The sequence below is a fragment of the Terrapene carolina genome, unplaced genomic scaffold, assembly GCF_002925995.2.
Source record: "Terrapene carolina triunguis isolate 2854851 unplaced genomic scaffold, T_m_triunguis-2.0 Scaffold85, whole genome shotgun sequence".
NCBI lineage: Eukaryota > Metazoa > Chordata > Testudines > Emydidae > Terrapene > Terrapene triunguis.
This window is the reverse complement of record NW_020664436.1, coordinates 25995603-26013258: the sequence shown is the minus strand read 5'-3', so window position 1 is coordinate 26013258 and position 17656 is coordinate 25995603. Positions and strand designations below refer to the sequence as shown.

Genomic DNA, 17656 nt, shown 5'->3' with positions numbered 1-17656 from the left:
ACTAAAAAAATGACTAAAAAAAAGTCAATTTTTCCAGAAAATTCCACTTGTGTGTAGAGCAAGGACAGAAAATGTCATCTGAACAGGAGAACATTTTAGAAAGTTATAAGCTAGTGAAAAGCTGGGGATATAACAATCTTTTTTGCAACTTCACTACAGCAGTCACTGCCAGTGAGCATTATAGTTCATATTTACAGACAGGTACTTTAAATATGGGCCACAAAAGGACCTGCTTTAATTTTTTTAATTTAGCCATCTGAACTCAGTGAATATAATGACCCTGCCAAACTAAACAAGAAGCAAGAACATAAATAAATTATTCCCTTCCCCCCCAGGACACATGCATTTAATTGATTACCCAGCTTTTACTTTTAACTACTTTACCATTCACTAGCTTTGCTTATATTAATATTTTAAAAAGGAAAAGGCAGGTAAGTGATCTGTGAAAAGTTCTCAACTCATTTATTACTCTTCTAGAATAGTAGTTAGACCAGCTGATTACAAAAACATAGGAACATAATAGTTTCCAACCACAGAAGTCTCCAGTTTTATTACTTTTTGACACTGGTGTGGGTAATAAGGCGCCATATTTTGGCAAGACCTTACATGCCCTTCTATAGGCTTAGCAGATCTTTTACAAACAAAAAAAGTGAAAATAACTGAAAATAACATCAAGTATTCCTTAATCAAAATAACCAAACTAATAGGCAAACTATAAAACATTACATTTAATAAAAACAAACAAGAAACTCAAGAATATCACTTAAAACTAATGCACCTCCCCTCTCTTTCAAATCAGTTCTCTAAAACCCTTTTCTTTTAGAAATATTTCATACCTTACCCTCCTCAACAGAGATCTCCCCAAATCTTCCCTTTCCTGAACAGCTGTCCCTCCTTTTTTTTGTTTTGTTTTTGTTTGGTTTGGGATTTTTTTTTGTGGAGGAGGCAGTTTTTCTTGTGCTAGATTGTATTTTGGAGGAGGGGAAGTCTGGTTTTAGAAAGCACCACATACATTTCTGGATGAATATACATGATTCATAATAATAATTTAGTTACATAAAAGCCCATTCCCATTTTAAACATGAACTCATATGGTGCATCTGTTATAACAGATAGGCTGGCACGATGTTTTGGAAACACTGTCATTGCCATAGCACAATATACTATTTTGTATTTGAAATAAGTGATATCTGAGGTAAATATGTGGCAATAGTTGACAAGTGTTGACTGTTCAATGGCTTCTACTTTAGTGAGCTTTCCCTGGGCAACCAAGGGCTAAAATGCAACTTTTATTTTGTATAAACAGTTAATATTCTAAACAAACAATCTGAGATTATCCTTTAAAAGAAAAAAAGAAAAAAAAAGTTCAAGATTGCAAGCCTGATTCCACACTCCATTATACTAGTTTTATATTGGAATAGTAGAAAAACCACTTATGTAATGGAGATGCATCAGGTCCTGCATATTTACTATAAAGAAAAAAAAACTACTTTTGAGTTTACTGTAGCTACTGCTGGCTAGCCATTTTCTTCATATAATAGTTAGCATGTGCCTTATATGTTCAGAGCATAGTACAGATATTAACTAATTATACCTCACTTGTTTAAGAAAGTATGAAGACTCTGAATAAGGATAATATCTGACTTTTTAGTTCTAATGTAAGTAATCCGGCCTTACCTCAGTGTTCTCAAATCCCACAGTTTGATGCCATCACCAGTGGCTGTGGTCATGAAAAGATTGTAAGCTTCAAGTGGCTGAGTGCTAAAAGCTGATCCCTGTAACATTAGAAATTTCTTTCAGATGACAGCACTTCAGGTGTTTAGAGATTTCATGCATTCAGTTAAAATCTACACAGACATTACCTACGTTGAGCTGAAATATAAAACTGGGGCTTTGCAACACCGCCAGGGTTCAATTTGTATGTACTTCACATGAGTTTGCCACACACCATACCCTTCAGGTTCTTCAGAACATGAACCTTCAAGACCACCTCTCTAAAGCCCTCTTCCTGTAATGTATCCCTTGCTAACTTTAGAACTGTTTGCAGGAGGAAGTATCTGTTGTAAGCAAATCCATACTACAGTCCTTTCATGGTCTTCACACAAAGAGACAGGTTGCAGCCTGACCAACAGCCCTTAATAAGGCAACAAGAACAGGGAAACAGCTACTCCCATTGGCAGGAACTGATACACTGAGCAAAAGAACTTTTAATAAAGAAGCTAAGGAAACACTTGAGGTTCCTTAGCAACAGTTCATGCTAGAAATTATGGAACACCCCACTGAGAGTGTAGTCGTTAGAGAACCCCTCTTGGCTCTCTAACTACCTTGCTAAGAATTATGGAATATATGATCAGCATACCAGCTGCTGGCAGTGAGAACAGGAATGTTTTCACATCTCACACTGCCTTATGGAGAGGTTCAGACCATATTTTCCATTTTCCAACCATAAAACTCCCTCTTCCCTGCCCCCTTCCACAAGGAATTATCATGCTGCCAAGCCCTTGGGTTGAATACTTTACATTCTGTCTCAGAGAAACACTGAAGATGGGTCAATTATATGAAGGTGACATATGTTAGGAGATAATAATGTTCTCCACCGAAGTATAATCCACTTAAGAGTGTAACAGCCATAGAATGACTAAATATGTTTTTATATAAATGCAAAACAAGCAAGGAATATCTTAGCAACTTTCAACTTAGTTATGGTGTTTGTTTGGGGTTATAAACAGAACTTACATCAACATGCAAACAAAGAAATAGAAGAAAAAATAAAATGCAGGGATTAACCACCTCTACAGAGTTAAACCCTATAATACAGGAATAGGCCAATACCAAACAATGGACCAAACTCAGCCCTGGCATAAGGTGGCATAATTTCCATTGCCTTCAATAGAAGTTACACTCGTTCACACCAGGACTGAATTTGGCTTCATGTCTTTAAATAATTAAATCCAGTCTAACTCCTCTCATTTGTAAACATCTATATTGACAAACCTTCATCTTTTTTTGCTAGCTACAAATCTTGTTACCAGGGAACTAAAAATAAACAGTGCAACTCCCCTCACCACCCATTCAAGTTCATGAATTGGCTGCATACAACAGAAACCTCAAGGTCATTTCCCGCAATCGGTGCTCAGCTGCCAAGAATCTTCTGTTCTTCACAAGAGCTGGAGTACAACTGGGAAATACTCCAATATTTAGTCAATGGATACTGAGCACTGCCATAAAAGTGATCTCCAGATAGAGTAATGATAACAACTCTAGAAATACAAATTAATTCCCCAAATGGCAAGGCTAAATGAGGCATCCAGCATTCACTTAATAGACTTGTAATTGCCTCCCCACCTTCTCTTTCTTGTACAATTCTCCTTAAATTGAGAATCCCCATCTCCTGCTTCATAGGATGCTCCAAAATGCACTATGCTGCTGATTTAACAAATATAACAGAAGTCAACTGGAGTATGGAGCCAACAATTGTCTTGGGTATTGTAACATTATTTCATATCTCCAAACTGCAATATGGCCAAAATACATCAGCTCTTTTCAACTGATAACTGGAAACAGGAAAATCTAATTCCACCCTGTCCCACAACCCTATCCTCAAATCTTCACTAACTTCTTGTCCATTTCTGTACTCATTGCAAAATCTCCCTGGTAGCCTCCAGGGGCCTTTTCAACATCACGTCCCTTGTGCTTCAGTCTCATCTCTTCCTATTCTCTGAATTCATTGAATTCCACTAGTTTTAATTCTATCCTCCTTCCATTTCTGAACCTCGGTAATTGATTTGAGGTCCAAGCTCTCCCCCCGTCCATAATTCAGGGCAGACACATGAGACCTGATTTTTTCCATTGCCTTGCATCTTATATGGTCATTTGGTAGTGTATTACACCCAATTCACACTTACTTTACACAGGTGTAAATGATTTCACAATGTGCGAGGTAGTAGAAAAATCAGACAAGCCCTTTTCAAATCCTCTCTCTTCTCTATGGCTTGTTAACACCATGTCCCTTTAAATCTAACTCCTAACTCTCTTAAACTTTTCTCTATCCTCCAATATTCTAGTGTCCCTGACACAGAATTATGATGTCCAGCCATTATTAGATGTTGTCATATGTATGGATGCTACCACTGCTGAATAAAGTCCTGCATATGCTGCTTATATTTGCAAGCTGTAAGCCTGTGTGAAGTGTTTTCTAAAGACACCATACAAAAATTATTTTGCATTGCATTTTTGTTTAAAGGAAACACTAAATCCAGGTGCCTGTGTTTAATCAAAGAATGCTAACTTACCTACCAGTAACTGGAGTTCTCTATCAGAATATATTGCTTCCATGAATGAACACTCTTAGATCTGCACAGAAGAGTGCACAAGTCCAACAAGGAAGATCTATTTAGCGAATGATTAAAAATGATCTACTTTCACATCTACTGGCACTATTACATTTGGGCACATTACTGTGAACTGCATTTTTCATGTGTTTGTTGCACTTAGTATAACTGATAGTACAGTCCCCATGAGGCTATAGGGCCCATTGACTTCAGAGGGACTTCTCACATACTTAAAGTTACACCTGTGCGTAAGAACTTTGTTGAATCGGGGCCAAAGTGCTGAATATTGCACAGCACATGTTAAATGATGCACATAACAGCATGTCAAAAATTGATGTGCAAGACATGGAGCACAGGGGAATTATCTGACCTTGTATTTTTTAAAGTACTTTTATGTGGTTACAAGGTTAGTCCCACCTAGTAACTAGGAGTAAGGCCAAAAATGGGAATGCATAGATAAATGCTTTATTTGCATGTTGAGAAATGCATTTGAAATCATGTCTCCTCATTCATGTTTACTTTCCACATGCATACCACGCATTGCTAATCCTCTGCTCATGAGTGTAAGGGAGCAGAAGAGGCTTGAATATTACTTCTAGGTGTAGAGGACTAAAACCACGCCCTGATCCAGTACCCACCAACTTCAATCAGTATTGAAGCAGGTCACTAGTGTAATTTAGAAGGTTGCTAACCAACAGAGGAGTGAAGTTCTGGAATAAACTTCTAATAGAAGCAATGGTGACAAATAACCTAACTATTTTTAAGACAGAGTTTGATAAATTTATGAATGGGATTATATGATGGAGTTGCCTGCAGTAGCTAGGGACTGGATTTGATGACCAAGGAGGTCCCTTCCAGTTTTATGTTCTATACTCCTAACTGTACTTGAGCTCATATCTAGCCTTCACTCGTGCTTGCTATTCATCTTGCAAGTTCTCGTGCAACATCCAAGGTCTAAATACTTTCACATTCTCTGTACAACAATGATTTTTTTAAAATGAAAGAATGGAATATTTGTTAGAAAAACAAGATATAGGTAAACTCTAAAGATTACAGGCCATCCATCCTTATACATTTCTGACGTTTATTTTCAGTTCTGAAACTTCTGTTTATCATTTATTGCTCCAGTAAACAGCCACAATGCACAATATGGTAGACATGCAGAATATTTTTTCTGAACACTATTCAAATAATGCTTATATCTTCATTTCTGGCATTCTACAAAGTGCTGTACAAGTCCATTTTACCTTGTACAATGATTTTATTCAACTAGGCAAGCAAACCAGTTTAGTATTATTTAACAAATCTTTAAAATAGTGACTTCCAGGGCCGGCTCCAGGCACCAGCCCACCAAGCTTGTGCTTGGGGCGGCACTCTGGCCGCCGGGGAGAGTGGAGCCGCACTGGGCTCGCCGCCCTCCCCCCGGCGCTCCAGCCGCTGGGGAAAGCGGAGCCCCGGCCGGGCTCTCCGCCCTCCTCCTGGGGCTCCGGCCGCCTGCAGAGCTGCGGCGAGCTCGCCGCCCTCCCCCCGGCGCTCCGGCCAGTTGGGGAGAGCGGCCCGCGGCCGGGCTCGGCACCCTCCCCTGCCACGCTCCCGGGGAGGGGGGGGGGCGGCGGGAGGCTTTTTTGCTTGGGGCGGCAAAAAAGCCAGAGCCGGCCCTGGTGACTTCCCAGTCAATTCTATTATTTTAGCTACATTCTTCTTGTTACACTTGAATACCCATTCCAGAGAATGTATTCCATGTTATTCAACATAACCACTGTGTCTATACATTCTGATTTTCACAGAATATAGACTCCCCACTTATATTTATGGCTTCTTAAAAGAATTAAGACACAATGAATTTGCTCAACCTTTTGAGACTAAGTTTTCAAGTGCAAGTTAAATGATTTTGAAATATTACAAGAATAGAGTAGGCAAGAAAGGTACCACATGACAGTATGTGTTACCAATTTGGGGCATCATTCTTACTTTCTATCCTAACAGCCAAATTTCCCTAATAATCTCCCTCCTCTACAACTGTAATCTTCTCTACTCAGGTCTTTTTAGATGCTAAACTCACTCCACTCCAGTCTATTCATACTGCTGTTGCTAAATAAAGTTTGGCCCCAAATAAGGCACGGATCTGAAGGATCCCTATCTTGTTCACTACATTTCACTCCATTCAATGCACATGGACACTGTCCAACCAGTGCACTGAGGGACCTGACAAATGCTGAGTGCCCTAAAATCCCACTGAAGTTGATGGGTCTCAGAAGGCACCTCAGCACCTTACAGGATAGTCCTAAACTTTAGACATAGTATGTGATACTTTAACTAGAAACTACCATAATGTTGCTGTATAAGAGGAGAGACAGAATTAAATTTCCACTTTAATTTTGATGTTTCCTAGATTCTCTCTTTATACAGCCTTAATATCTTTTAATGTAGTTACAAATCTATAGCTCAGACATGCAAAATTGTATTTGCCCATTCATCCTAGCAGAATAATTTTTAGAGTATTCATTTTTGTCCAAGAGTGAAATATTAAATGCTATTAGGTGTTTTAAAAAAACAAACAACAACAAAAAACAGTGCTCAGATGTCTCACTTCTGACCAAAGTAGGGGCCCAGGATATAAATTGTCTGCACTATCTCCTTGGTTTGGATTCTTTCAAGGACAGTACATGTCCTCTTTCCATGCGGGAGCATTTATTTGCAGAAACCATGTTTGTCCTCATGACTATGATCCTCTCACAATAATCCACACAGACACAAAATCCTGTGGAGTCTATTTCTTTTTGCATATAATTACTCCTCGGGGAATTCTGCACCACTGCACACATGCAGAATTCATGGCCCCTGCAGATTTCTTTGCTTCCCTGCAGAAAAATGACTTCTGACAGGGAAGCCGCAAGAGCAATCACGCCTCCCTCCCCGGCACAAATCTCTGAAGTGATGGAACAACTTCCATGCCCCCTTCACTTGGAACAAGTACCTCAAGAATCATAATAGTAATAGAATACAGTTTGTGATGGGGTACCTGCCCCACACTGGGCTCTAAGCGGTTAATAGAGCCCTAGGGAGGCCACACACGAGGCAGCCAGTCAGAGAAGGGCTGAAGGGAGCAGCCAGTCAGGGCCAAGCAGGCCCATATAAAAAGGGAGCTGCAGGGCAGAGGAAGGCAGTTCTCTGCTAGGGGTATGTCTACACTACAGGATTAATCCGAATTTAGATAATTCGAATTTGGGAAACAGGTTGTATAAATTCGATTGTGCGCGGCCACACTAAGCACCTTAATTCGGTTTTTAACCACATTAATTCGGTGGTGTGCGGCCACACTACCCCATTAACTTAAACACAGTAATTCGGTGGTGTGCGGCCACACTAACCCTAATTCGAATTAACAAAATCGATTTAGGCTCTACTCCGTTCATCGAGGTGGAGTACAGAAATCGATTTAAAGGGCCCTTTAATTCGAATTAACTGGCTCTGTAGTGTGGACGGGTGAAGGGTTAATTCGGATTAACGCTGCTAAATCCGAATTAATCCCGTAGTGTAGACCAGGCCTAGGAGCCCAGGGATGAAGGACTGTGTCTCTGGAGGACTGAGAGACCTGCCAGCACCCTGGACAGAGCAGAGCAGGGACCTGGGGAGCTGGCTGCTGGGGTTTGCAGGCTGAGGCCCTGAGGCAAGGGCAAAGAGGATGCTGGGGCAACAAGGAAGTGGCCAGACAATTTGTTGCAGTAGCCACTAAGGGAAGTGGCTGAACAGCGGACTGCAGTTCCCCCGGAAGGGGGGAGGCACAGGGTGTGGCACGGCCGGAGGGTTGTGTCAGTGAAGAGGATGCCACGGTCCTTGGAGTGACGTAGGTCCTAGAGCAGGAGTGATGGTGGCGAGGCAGAGGATGCACTAACACGCAGAGCTAATTCCCAAGACAGCCAGCAGGAGGTGCCAGAGTGGTGAGTGAACCCCGTTACACAGTTTTTATACAGCACTTTTCATCCGTAAATCTCAAAGAGCTTTACAAAGGAAGTCTGTATCATTATCCCAATTTTAGAGATGGGGAAACAAACACATGGAGAGGTGAAGTGACTTGCCCAAGGTCACCCAGCAGGCCAGTGACAGAGCCAGGAATAGAACCCAGATGTCCTGAATCCTAGTGCAGTGCTCTAGCCAATAAGCCACACTATTCTCCTGATGACTATGCAAAAGAGTTATTTGAACCTGCAGTATGGCCCTTAGGAGGAGGCAAAACCAGGAGATTTCTAACTGCTACTGCTCTTTTTTCCTGCTTGCAGGCAAGGAGCTTCGGAGAACAGCTGATGGGTATATCCTATTGCTCTCTACATGTCAGCCCTCATTTCCTCTAAGCTCATAATAGAGAGTCTCCCCCCAATAGGCAGTATTACCAGACATACCCGACAACCTTCTGAGAGAGACAAAAGGTTCATTTGCTAACTCAGCAATTTTCAGGCAGAAAGGAGCACGAGTAGTCAGTTTACTTAGACAACAACCTGCAACTCACTTCACTCAAGAGGGCCACTATTTCTGAGCTAGATAAATTTTAATGTAGTCAGCTAGAACCTAAGGGCTCTGTCTATCGAACTCTGAATAGCTGCTCCTCTACACTGGACCAGAACCATAAAAATAATGTGATGCATCTACATAAAAATAAATAAGCAAACAAGCACACGGTAGTAGGCATACTACCAAAAAAACTTCTTTAGTGATTTTCTGGTCCCTACTATTTTCCCGAGTGCAGGATTGCTCTCTTATAAGAACTTTTCCCTAATATATACACATCGATAACTAAATAGTTGACTTCATGACTTCTTTTTCCACTGATTTGTTTAGTTTTAAGTATTAATGTATTTTATGTAACTGAAAAAGTTGATTTAGAAACTTAATTTACAATTTTCCATAAAACAAGCTCAGTTTTCTTTGCTATACCACAGTCTGCCTTTGTGCCTCTAATTTTTCTCCCAAATGAATACTTGTCCACAGCTTTAAAGTGTTCTCTGCTGAAGTAACCTGAAGTCACTCAGCTGACAGGGCAAAAAGAGAAGCCAAAAAAAGTCTAAGCATGTATGTGTTACAAATAATACTGAAGGAGTTTAGCACGGTTAAGGGTTTTACCAGACCACATCTCCAGATAATCACAAAAAGTTATGTGAAAGTAGCACTGAGGAACTATTTTAAACCCACAGAAGCAAAGACATTCAGAAATGAGGATGAAATGCCATCCTTAATCTACCCCAATGTGCTAGACATTGCAGCATGTATAGTACATAAGCTCACCCATCATTTAACTCAACCTTCCAATAATAGGGAGGATTACACATGAGTTTCTTTAACCCACTTACTTATGTGGATTTAAATAAGATCTCATGACACTTATAAAAAAAATAAAAATAAACCATAATCTGTTGATTCTCAGTATAACTGAGTTCATTTCAGAGTCCAGTTTTCATACATCTAGGGACTGTTGACATAAGAAGTCAGTTTCTCTATCAAGTCTGACTACAAAATATTTTTTTGTAGATTCGGCTGTAAGATTCAGATTCTTCTTAACACTTTGGTTGCTGTCTTCAAGCACTAATACCATGATCAAAAGCACTGTAAATGGATTTTCAATACTTTCCTAAAATAAGTAATTTAGGGTCAGAATCATTCCCTTCTGAGGAATCCCCCTTCACAGCAAGAGAGACCCTGAAAGTTCCATATATTTCTAAAAAATCATCCAGTAAGGGGTGTGGGCAGAATTTGCTGTCCATGGAGTGCACAATGAGTGTTACCTTGCAGCCCCACAACTGACCTAAACTCCATGGAGAGATCCTGAAAATCTGAGGGCTGGAAAAAGGTCTGAAAAACATTTACAGGGAGGGATGGGTCCCTCCACATTAACCCATGGTACAGCTCTTCGCCTTTAATACCCTTTCCATGGGAGCTTCCCAGCAAAGAATATGAATCCATGAGAATGATTTTTTTCCTGCTGATGCTTCCCTGCAAGTTTGCCAGGTTATGATGATCCAGTGTATCTTAGTCATGCCACATTTAAGCACGACCCCTACTCAGTGAAACCCTCCTAAAATTGTAGATCCCAAATGTCAAGTTAATGTGGAAGAATCTCACTGATTTGGAGCTTCTCCGTGATAATTTATCAATACTGTATATGGACCTGGTTACTGGGATGTTTAAGTCAAGTCAATAGAGAGCTGCCTGGGAAAACCGAATGGCTCAAGATAAGCCACCACGCAGCACACATTTGAAATTTGCTAAGGGACAATCCATTGGCTCTGAAGACCCTGCTTGATTTCCTGCTGAGCCTACAGGACTAGTTTTTACAACAAGGGTCAAAGCCTGGGAATACAGAAGAAGCATGTTAAAAAGGACACTCTCGCTCAGGAAAGGTAACAGTAGGCTGAGACAAAGGACCTTGATGGGAGTGTCTGAAGAAGCTAGGCCTGTCTAGGTCATGACCAGAGGATGTTAAGACTTTAGGTAAGACAGATATATGTATAGACTCTTTGTAGTTTTAAAATCCTTTTTCTCTCAAAGCTTTGTTCCGCCTGCAAAATAAACAATAGTTTGGTTGTAAGGAGACTGTTTTGTCACTGTACATCACTGGCCACATACTCATGAAGGGAAGAACTTTAGGTGCCAGAACTCAGTCTAACTTTCCAAGTAAGCATGGTTGACCCACAGGATACTGTAGCCCAGGTCTAGGAGTGGGAGAATTATGAAAATTCAACCCCCGGGGAATAAAGACAAGAGTCCTAATACTTGAGGGTGTGCACTCAGACCACAAAGGGGACAGAGGTGCAGCTAGCCCTGTAATCATGACAGGGGACTTCAGAGTTTAAAGAATGATGCTATTCAGCAGACAAAATTTCCCTTCATCTGACCAATTCTGGGACCTTCCAGTGTGATTTATGATGCTTGAATTCTCGCTGTAGCAAACATATGAGAGGATAATCTAGTCCTATGTCACTGTTTTTAAATACTATAAAATAGAAAAACTGGTAAATCCAGATTATGGAGTAACTACCTACAAAATTTCACTTAAAAATGGTGATTTATGGGAGTGCAAAAAACCAGAAACCATAAACAAACAACTTTAGCACAGAAACAAATAGCTGAATTTATTTAAATCAAATTTGAAAACATTTTTCTTCTCTGAACTGTTCCATGTGAAGATTCAGACCAAGATCAGTTCTTATAGTTGTGTTATAAGTAAAACTGCGAGTCTGTCACAGAAGTTACAGATTCCGTGACTTTCCATAATCTCCATGACTTCTGCAGTGGCTGGTGCTAGATCAGGGGCTGCCCGAGCTGAGCAGCCCGAGCTGGGCAGCCCCTGGGCCAGCAGCAGCAGTTTGGATGTGTGGGAAGGGGCTCAGGGCTGGGGCAGGGGGTTGGGGTGCGGGGCGGCACTTACTTGGGGAGGGGCTCCCCGGCTCCCACTGGCATGTCTCTGCAGCTACTAGGCGGAGGGGCTGGGGGCTCCGTGCACTGCCCGCACCCGCAGGTGACACCCCCCGTAAGTCCCATTGGCTGTGGTTCTCGGCCAATGGGAGCTGCGGAGCCAGCACTTGTGGCGGGAGCAGTGCGCGGAGCCCCCCTGGCCGCCTCTCCCTTAGGAGCTGTAGGGAAATGCCAATCAGAGCTGGGTAGGGAGCCTGCCACCCACACCCCTCAGCACCAGCGGGGGTCTTGGGCCATGCGCCACCCGCCCCCCATCCTCCAGCACCAGCATAGGTCAGGGGTTGGGTGCCGCCACCCGCCCACCCCCACGGTGCCCCAGCCCAAGTTTTAGTTAGGGATATATAGTAAAATTCATGGACAGGTCACAGACATGAATTTTTGTTTACTGCCCGTGACCTGTCCATGACTTTTACTAAAAATACCCACGACTAAAACGCAGCCTTAGTTATAAGTAACAGAAGAAAACTGGGGAGGAGTGGGGTTTGTAATAAAATTACTGAAACTATTTTCCACCATGGTAACTACATTTGGGCTGTAATGATCCTAAATCCAATAAGCAGTATCGAGTCACACAAGAGGAATCCTTGAAAAAATGTTTAACTCATAATATTGACAAACAAACACCAGCTGCACATGGCAGAGAACATGTACTAAACTATTAATCACAGAACTGAAGGAGGGCTATATTAATTTGAAATTCTTTTTTTATTAAATCACTCACTTCTGGGAGAAAATTAAGGAAACACATTAGTAAACTCTTATTCACAACATTGCTTATGCCTGGTTTTGGTTATCTGACAGAATATTCATAAAGTCATTCAAAATAATGTGTAATGCAGATTTTTCAGTCTGACAACCAAAACACTTGAAAAAATATATATATCAAGTGATCACAGCTGAACAATATTCTAAAAGTTGAAGTGTAATACAATAAGATGCTCAGTTATAGATTATATAGGAAACTTTGTAGTTGTATAAGGGAATCAAAACTTTAAAAAAAATTAAAAATCCCAAATCCTCTGATCCAACTATAAATCTGAAAGTCTATGTGCTGAAGCATAAATGCAAATGAGAAGTTGGTGCTTAATGTAGAAATAAGCTACTCCATTGCGTGAATTAATATTATCATCAGTGTGTGACTTGATTAGATTGTGTGGTGGTAGATTGAATGCAGAGTGCCTATAATCAATCATTGGAGAATTACGCCAATAGTCTACTAAATATACACCCCGAACTTGATTACTTTTATTAAACTATGTCTCAGTTATTCCACATTTCATTATTATAAAAAATTGTTTTAAAAAACAACTTGAGAGAGAGGCACTCCTCTCCACTAGGAGAAGTATTTCCTAGAAGAAAGCAGAGAGAAAGTAGGGAAAAGAAAATTACCATCTTCTCTCCCCAATTTTGGCTATACATATTGTAAATAAATTTTTAAAAAAATCAAACACTTTCTTTTTTTCACATTCCCAGGACCTGTGAGGTCCCTTTTCTCTCCTCCAGTCTCCATGAACCCAGTTGACTTTCTGATGCAGTTTGTGATCCAATGACTACTTTCCATTACAAAAACTAAATTGGAAAAAATAATTTTTGTAATGGACAGTGAGGTCTGCAAGTGCCCAAAAAGGGCTGCTAGGCTCACAGTGAGGGAAGAGCAGATGAAGATTAATGCTTCCTTAGTCTCCAAAGCTCTTTTCCCTCACTTTCTTGCCTCCATCCACCAACTCCCAACTAAACTTGGTTTCTTAGGACAAAAAACCAAACAAGGCAGTAGTTCAGCTTCCACACATAAGCAGTTTGCAGACACCTCCACTGACATGTCTGCTTCTGTAGCTATTTCTAATCACAAACGGAGGAATTTTAGGTTGGTTCAGGTTTTGCTTTTAAACAGGTTACTATTTCATGAGAAATGTCACTGGGTCATTCTTTCCGCATCACTGGAGGAAGGCCTGCCCCCAAAAGATGGGTTTTGCACTGTTTCCAAATGTCAGGCATATCCAGATTTCTTATAGTACGGGGTTCCAACATCACGGACTACCTGCAATGAAACTGCTCTACCCTGGCCCCAGAGAAGTATCCCTGAAGGGCCACATATTCCTATCCAGTAGATAGATTAATTGCCTTCGTGTAAGGGCTTTGAAAATGAGGATCAGGCACTTGAACTGAGCCCATAATAGACCAGGGAGCCAGCAGAGTGTAGGAGGTATGTGTATATAATACATCAGCTCAGTGTATGTGATGTCTCTGGTGACTAGTGCCATACAGTCTACTACTGTCTCCTGGGTAAAAGTTCTCCTTTAGCTCAAGTGGTGCTTTTGGCACTGAAGGTCTATGGTTCAAACCTCACTGACAACTATTGTATCTGTACAAATGGGCAGTTGTGTTTTGTTACAAGAACTCTTCAAAATAACAAAAAGCTTGGATGCAGAGGTAAAAGTAAGCTGGTGTGCCGTACTGGGGCGGATAGGCTTCCCCTGGCGGCAATTTAAAGGGCCTGGGGCTCCCAACAGCGGCTGGAGCCCTGGGCCCTTTAAATTGCCGCCAGAGCCCCGCTACCGCTTCCCCAGGGCTCCGGCAGCAGGGCTCTGGCGGCGATTTAAAGGGCCCAGGGCTCCAGCTGCTGCTGGGAGCCCCAGGCCCTTTAAATCGTTAACAGAGCCCTGGGGTAGCGGCGGTGGGGCTCCGGTGGCTATTTAAAGGGTCTGGGGCTGCGGCAGCCGCTACTCCCCGGCTCTTAAAATAGCCGCCGGAGCCCCACCTCCACCTCCCCAGGGCTCCGGCAGCTGGGGGCTCGGGCAGTGATTTAAAGGGCCCGGGGCTCTGGCTGCCGCTACCGCCCCAGGCCCTTTAAATCCTCCCCAGAGCCTGCCTGAGTCCTGGTGTAGTGGCGGCGGGGCACCGGCAGCGATTTAAAGGGCCAGGGTCTCAGCCGCCACTACCGCCCTGGGCCCTTTAACTTGCTGCCGGAGCCCCGCCACCGCTACCCCAGAGCTCTGGTAGCAGTGCTCCGGGGACGATTTAAAGGGCCCGGGGCGGTAGCAGCAGCCGGAGCCCCGGGCTCTTTAAATCACTGCCCGAGCCCCCGGCTGCCGTGGCTACCCCGGGGCTCCGGCAGCGGGGCTCGGGTGGCGATTTAAAGGGCCCGGGGCTCCCACTGCCGCTACCCTCCGGGGCCCTTTAAATCGCCACCCGAGCCCCGCTGCTGGAGCCCTGGGGTAGCGGTGGCGGGGCTCTGGCGGCGATTTAAAGGGCCAGGGGCTTCCGGCTGCCACTACTGCAATGGAGCCCTGGGCCCTTTAAAGCTCCGCCAGAGGCCGGGGCCCTGGGGTAGCAGCAGCAGCCGGGAGCCCCCTCCGATAGTGATTTAAAGGGCCTGGGGCTCTGCTGCAGCAGCTGGAGCCCCGGGCCCTTTAAATCACCCCCGGGGCTCCCAGCCGCCTCTGCAGCTGGTAGCTCCTGGGGTGATTTAAAGGGCCCGGGGCTCCTAGCTGCTGCTACCACAGCCCCGGGCCCTTTAAATCCTGATTTAAAGCGCCTGGGGATTTAAAGGCCCCGACTCTTCCGGTAGAGGCCACACCTCTTCCAGCCAAGGCCCCGCCCCTCCTAAGGACTCTGGAGTACCGATAAATCCTTTAAATTACTTTCACCCCTGCTTGGACCTTTTAAAAAGTAATAATCTGCTATTATATAGGAGAACATTTAGTTGAAGCTTTTAGCTGGCCCAGTATTCACAACAGCAGATTAGTACAGAGAGGAGCAGAGCAGAGACTAAGGCTAAATACACTGCAGAGCTTGCAGCTGCACCACTGTAACACTAGTAGTGCAGACGCTCTAAGCCGATGGGAGAGAACTCTCCCGTGGACTTAATTACTCTGCAAGCTGTGGAGGCTATGTCGGCGGGAGAAGTTCTCACACTCACATAGCCCTGTCCACACCAGCACTTAGGTCGGTGTAATTTACGTCACTCGAAAGGAGGCTTATTCACACCCCGAGTGACATAATTTATACCAATTTAAGCTGTAGTGTGTACATGGCCTAGCTCAATCCTGTGTTGGCAGCAGAAAATTGGAAGGATACTTAGCCCTGGAGGTAGGGAGTACCTTTCATTACAACTCACTGACCACTTTGGCTCGGGGCAGCATAGATTTTAAGGACGCACAAATAATCTGGAAAATGATGGGAAACTCAGACCTATCTTCACTGCCCTTGGCAAAAGACTATTAATTCAAGTTGTTCCCTCTATCACAAAATCTATCTGGGTCTCATAAAAAAACACAATGTAAATGTAATCCATCTGCATTAAAATGTTTTGAAATAAATAGATTTGGAGGACTCTTAAGAAGCTTCATTGAACAGGGTATTGCAAAGCTAAACGAGAAAATCAAATAGGGATAATAGAAAGCTATAAAATCATTGTGAGGTCGAAAATGTATTTTGGAGTTTGGTTGCTGTAAATAGCTCATGTTAGACTAGACTGTAATGTTACAATCTACCCTGAATAAGAAGAGGAGCACTGTCGTGCACCTGAGCAGGGCCGAGCATGGAGCAAGAGAATATCTTGCTTACTCCTCTTCGCAGCTAAATAAAGGCTGTGACGATCTAGCCCTTTGATCTTATTGTACACTAAATACATTGCACAGGAGAGCGAGCAAGTTTTTTAAATCATCACCTAATGTTTTCTGAATGCTCCTTATTCATTGTGTATGTTAATATTTTAAAAAAAAAATCAATAAAATACCTACCTTATTTTGACAGATCTGGTGGACTGATCTAGAATGAGCATCTGGTATCACTGCTGCACTGCAGCCTGCATTGAGGTCAAAAACTTCTAATGTTCGGTTGCTACCAGCTGCAAGTATAATATCTGTAACCTCTGTGAGTTAAAGTTCAAACAACACAAACAGATCTAATGGAGACAAGAGCAAAAAAAAAATACCGATGTTTTAATAACATCTAGTTTTATAAATTACTTGATTCATAAATATATACTAAATTTCCATAAGCAGAATACCCGTACCGATCAAAAATAGGCACAAATATATACATACTTCAATTGAAACAAACTCCTTAACTATTTCAACAGCCAGATTCTTACTAGCAAATAGGCCAAAGTATGTCAGCAGCCTGCAAGAAAATTGATTTTTTTAAATACAATACTACATGTGTGTGGAATAGGATTATTCACTTGTGGCTTTGCCAAGCATAAAATGGTCATCCCAAATTCTTGCTAATAGCATCTATAGAATACATCACTATATAGGCATATATAATAGCAGCATTTATATAGTATTTTGGGGGAGGGGAAGTTGCCTCCAAACATTTTAAAAACATCAAATTAATTCTCACAATAGCCCAGTGAGGTAGCGAAGTACTATTACTGCCATTTTACAGATGGGAAAGCTGAAGCAGAGTCATGAAGTGATTTAAGCAAGGTCAGTGTCAGAAATCAGATTATAAGTAAAATATTCCTGAGTCCACATACATTAAGGGTAATTAACCAGTGAAATAAATTTACCAAGGGTCATGGTGAATTATCAATCACTGACAACTTTTGAATCAAGATTGGATATTTTTCTAAAAGATCTGCTCTAAGAATCATTTTGGGGAAGGTCTATGGCCTGTGTTATACAGGAGGTCAGATTAGATGCTCATAGAGGTCCCTTGTGGCCTTGGAATCTGACATTTTTAAGGCAACAATTCTTTCATAAAAATATAAAATAATTTTACTCTAAGTATTATTGATTTATTTGGTGGTCATGCCTAGGGATTCCAGTCATGGAGCAGGACCTCACTGTGCTAGTTGCTATATACAAACATATAATATTATAAAACAGTCCCTGCCTCAAAGAATTTACAAT

At 42.2% G+C, this 17656-nt stretch overlaps 1 protein-coding gene across 1 annotated transcript in view; it reads right to left on the bottom strand.

Annotated features, from left to right (window-relative positions):
* The window catches only part of WDR27 (WD repeat domain 27), a 114687-nt gene that overhangs the window by 29697 nt on the left and 67334 nt on the right, over positions 1-17656 (bottom strand). Inside the window, exons 20-21 of the mRNA XM_026649529.1 lie at positions 16541-16662; positions 1678-1775 (exon numbers count right to left, since the gene is read on the bottom strand). Coding sequence (XP_026505314.1) covers positions 1678-1775; positions 16541-16662 — 220 coding nt within the window. The remainder of the gene's footprint in view (positions 1-1677; positions 1776-16540; positions 16663-17656) is intronic.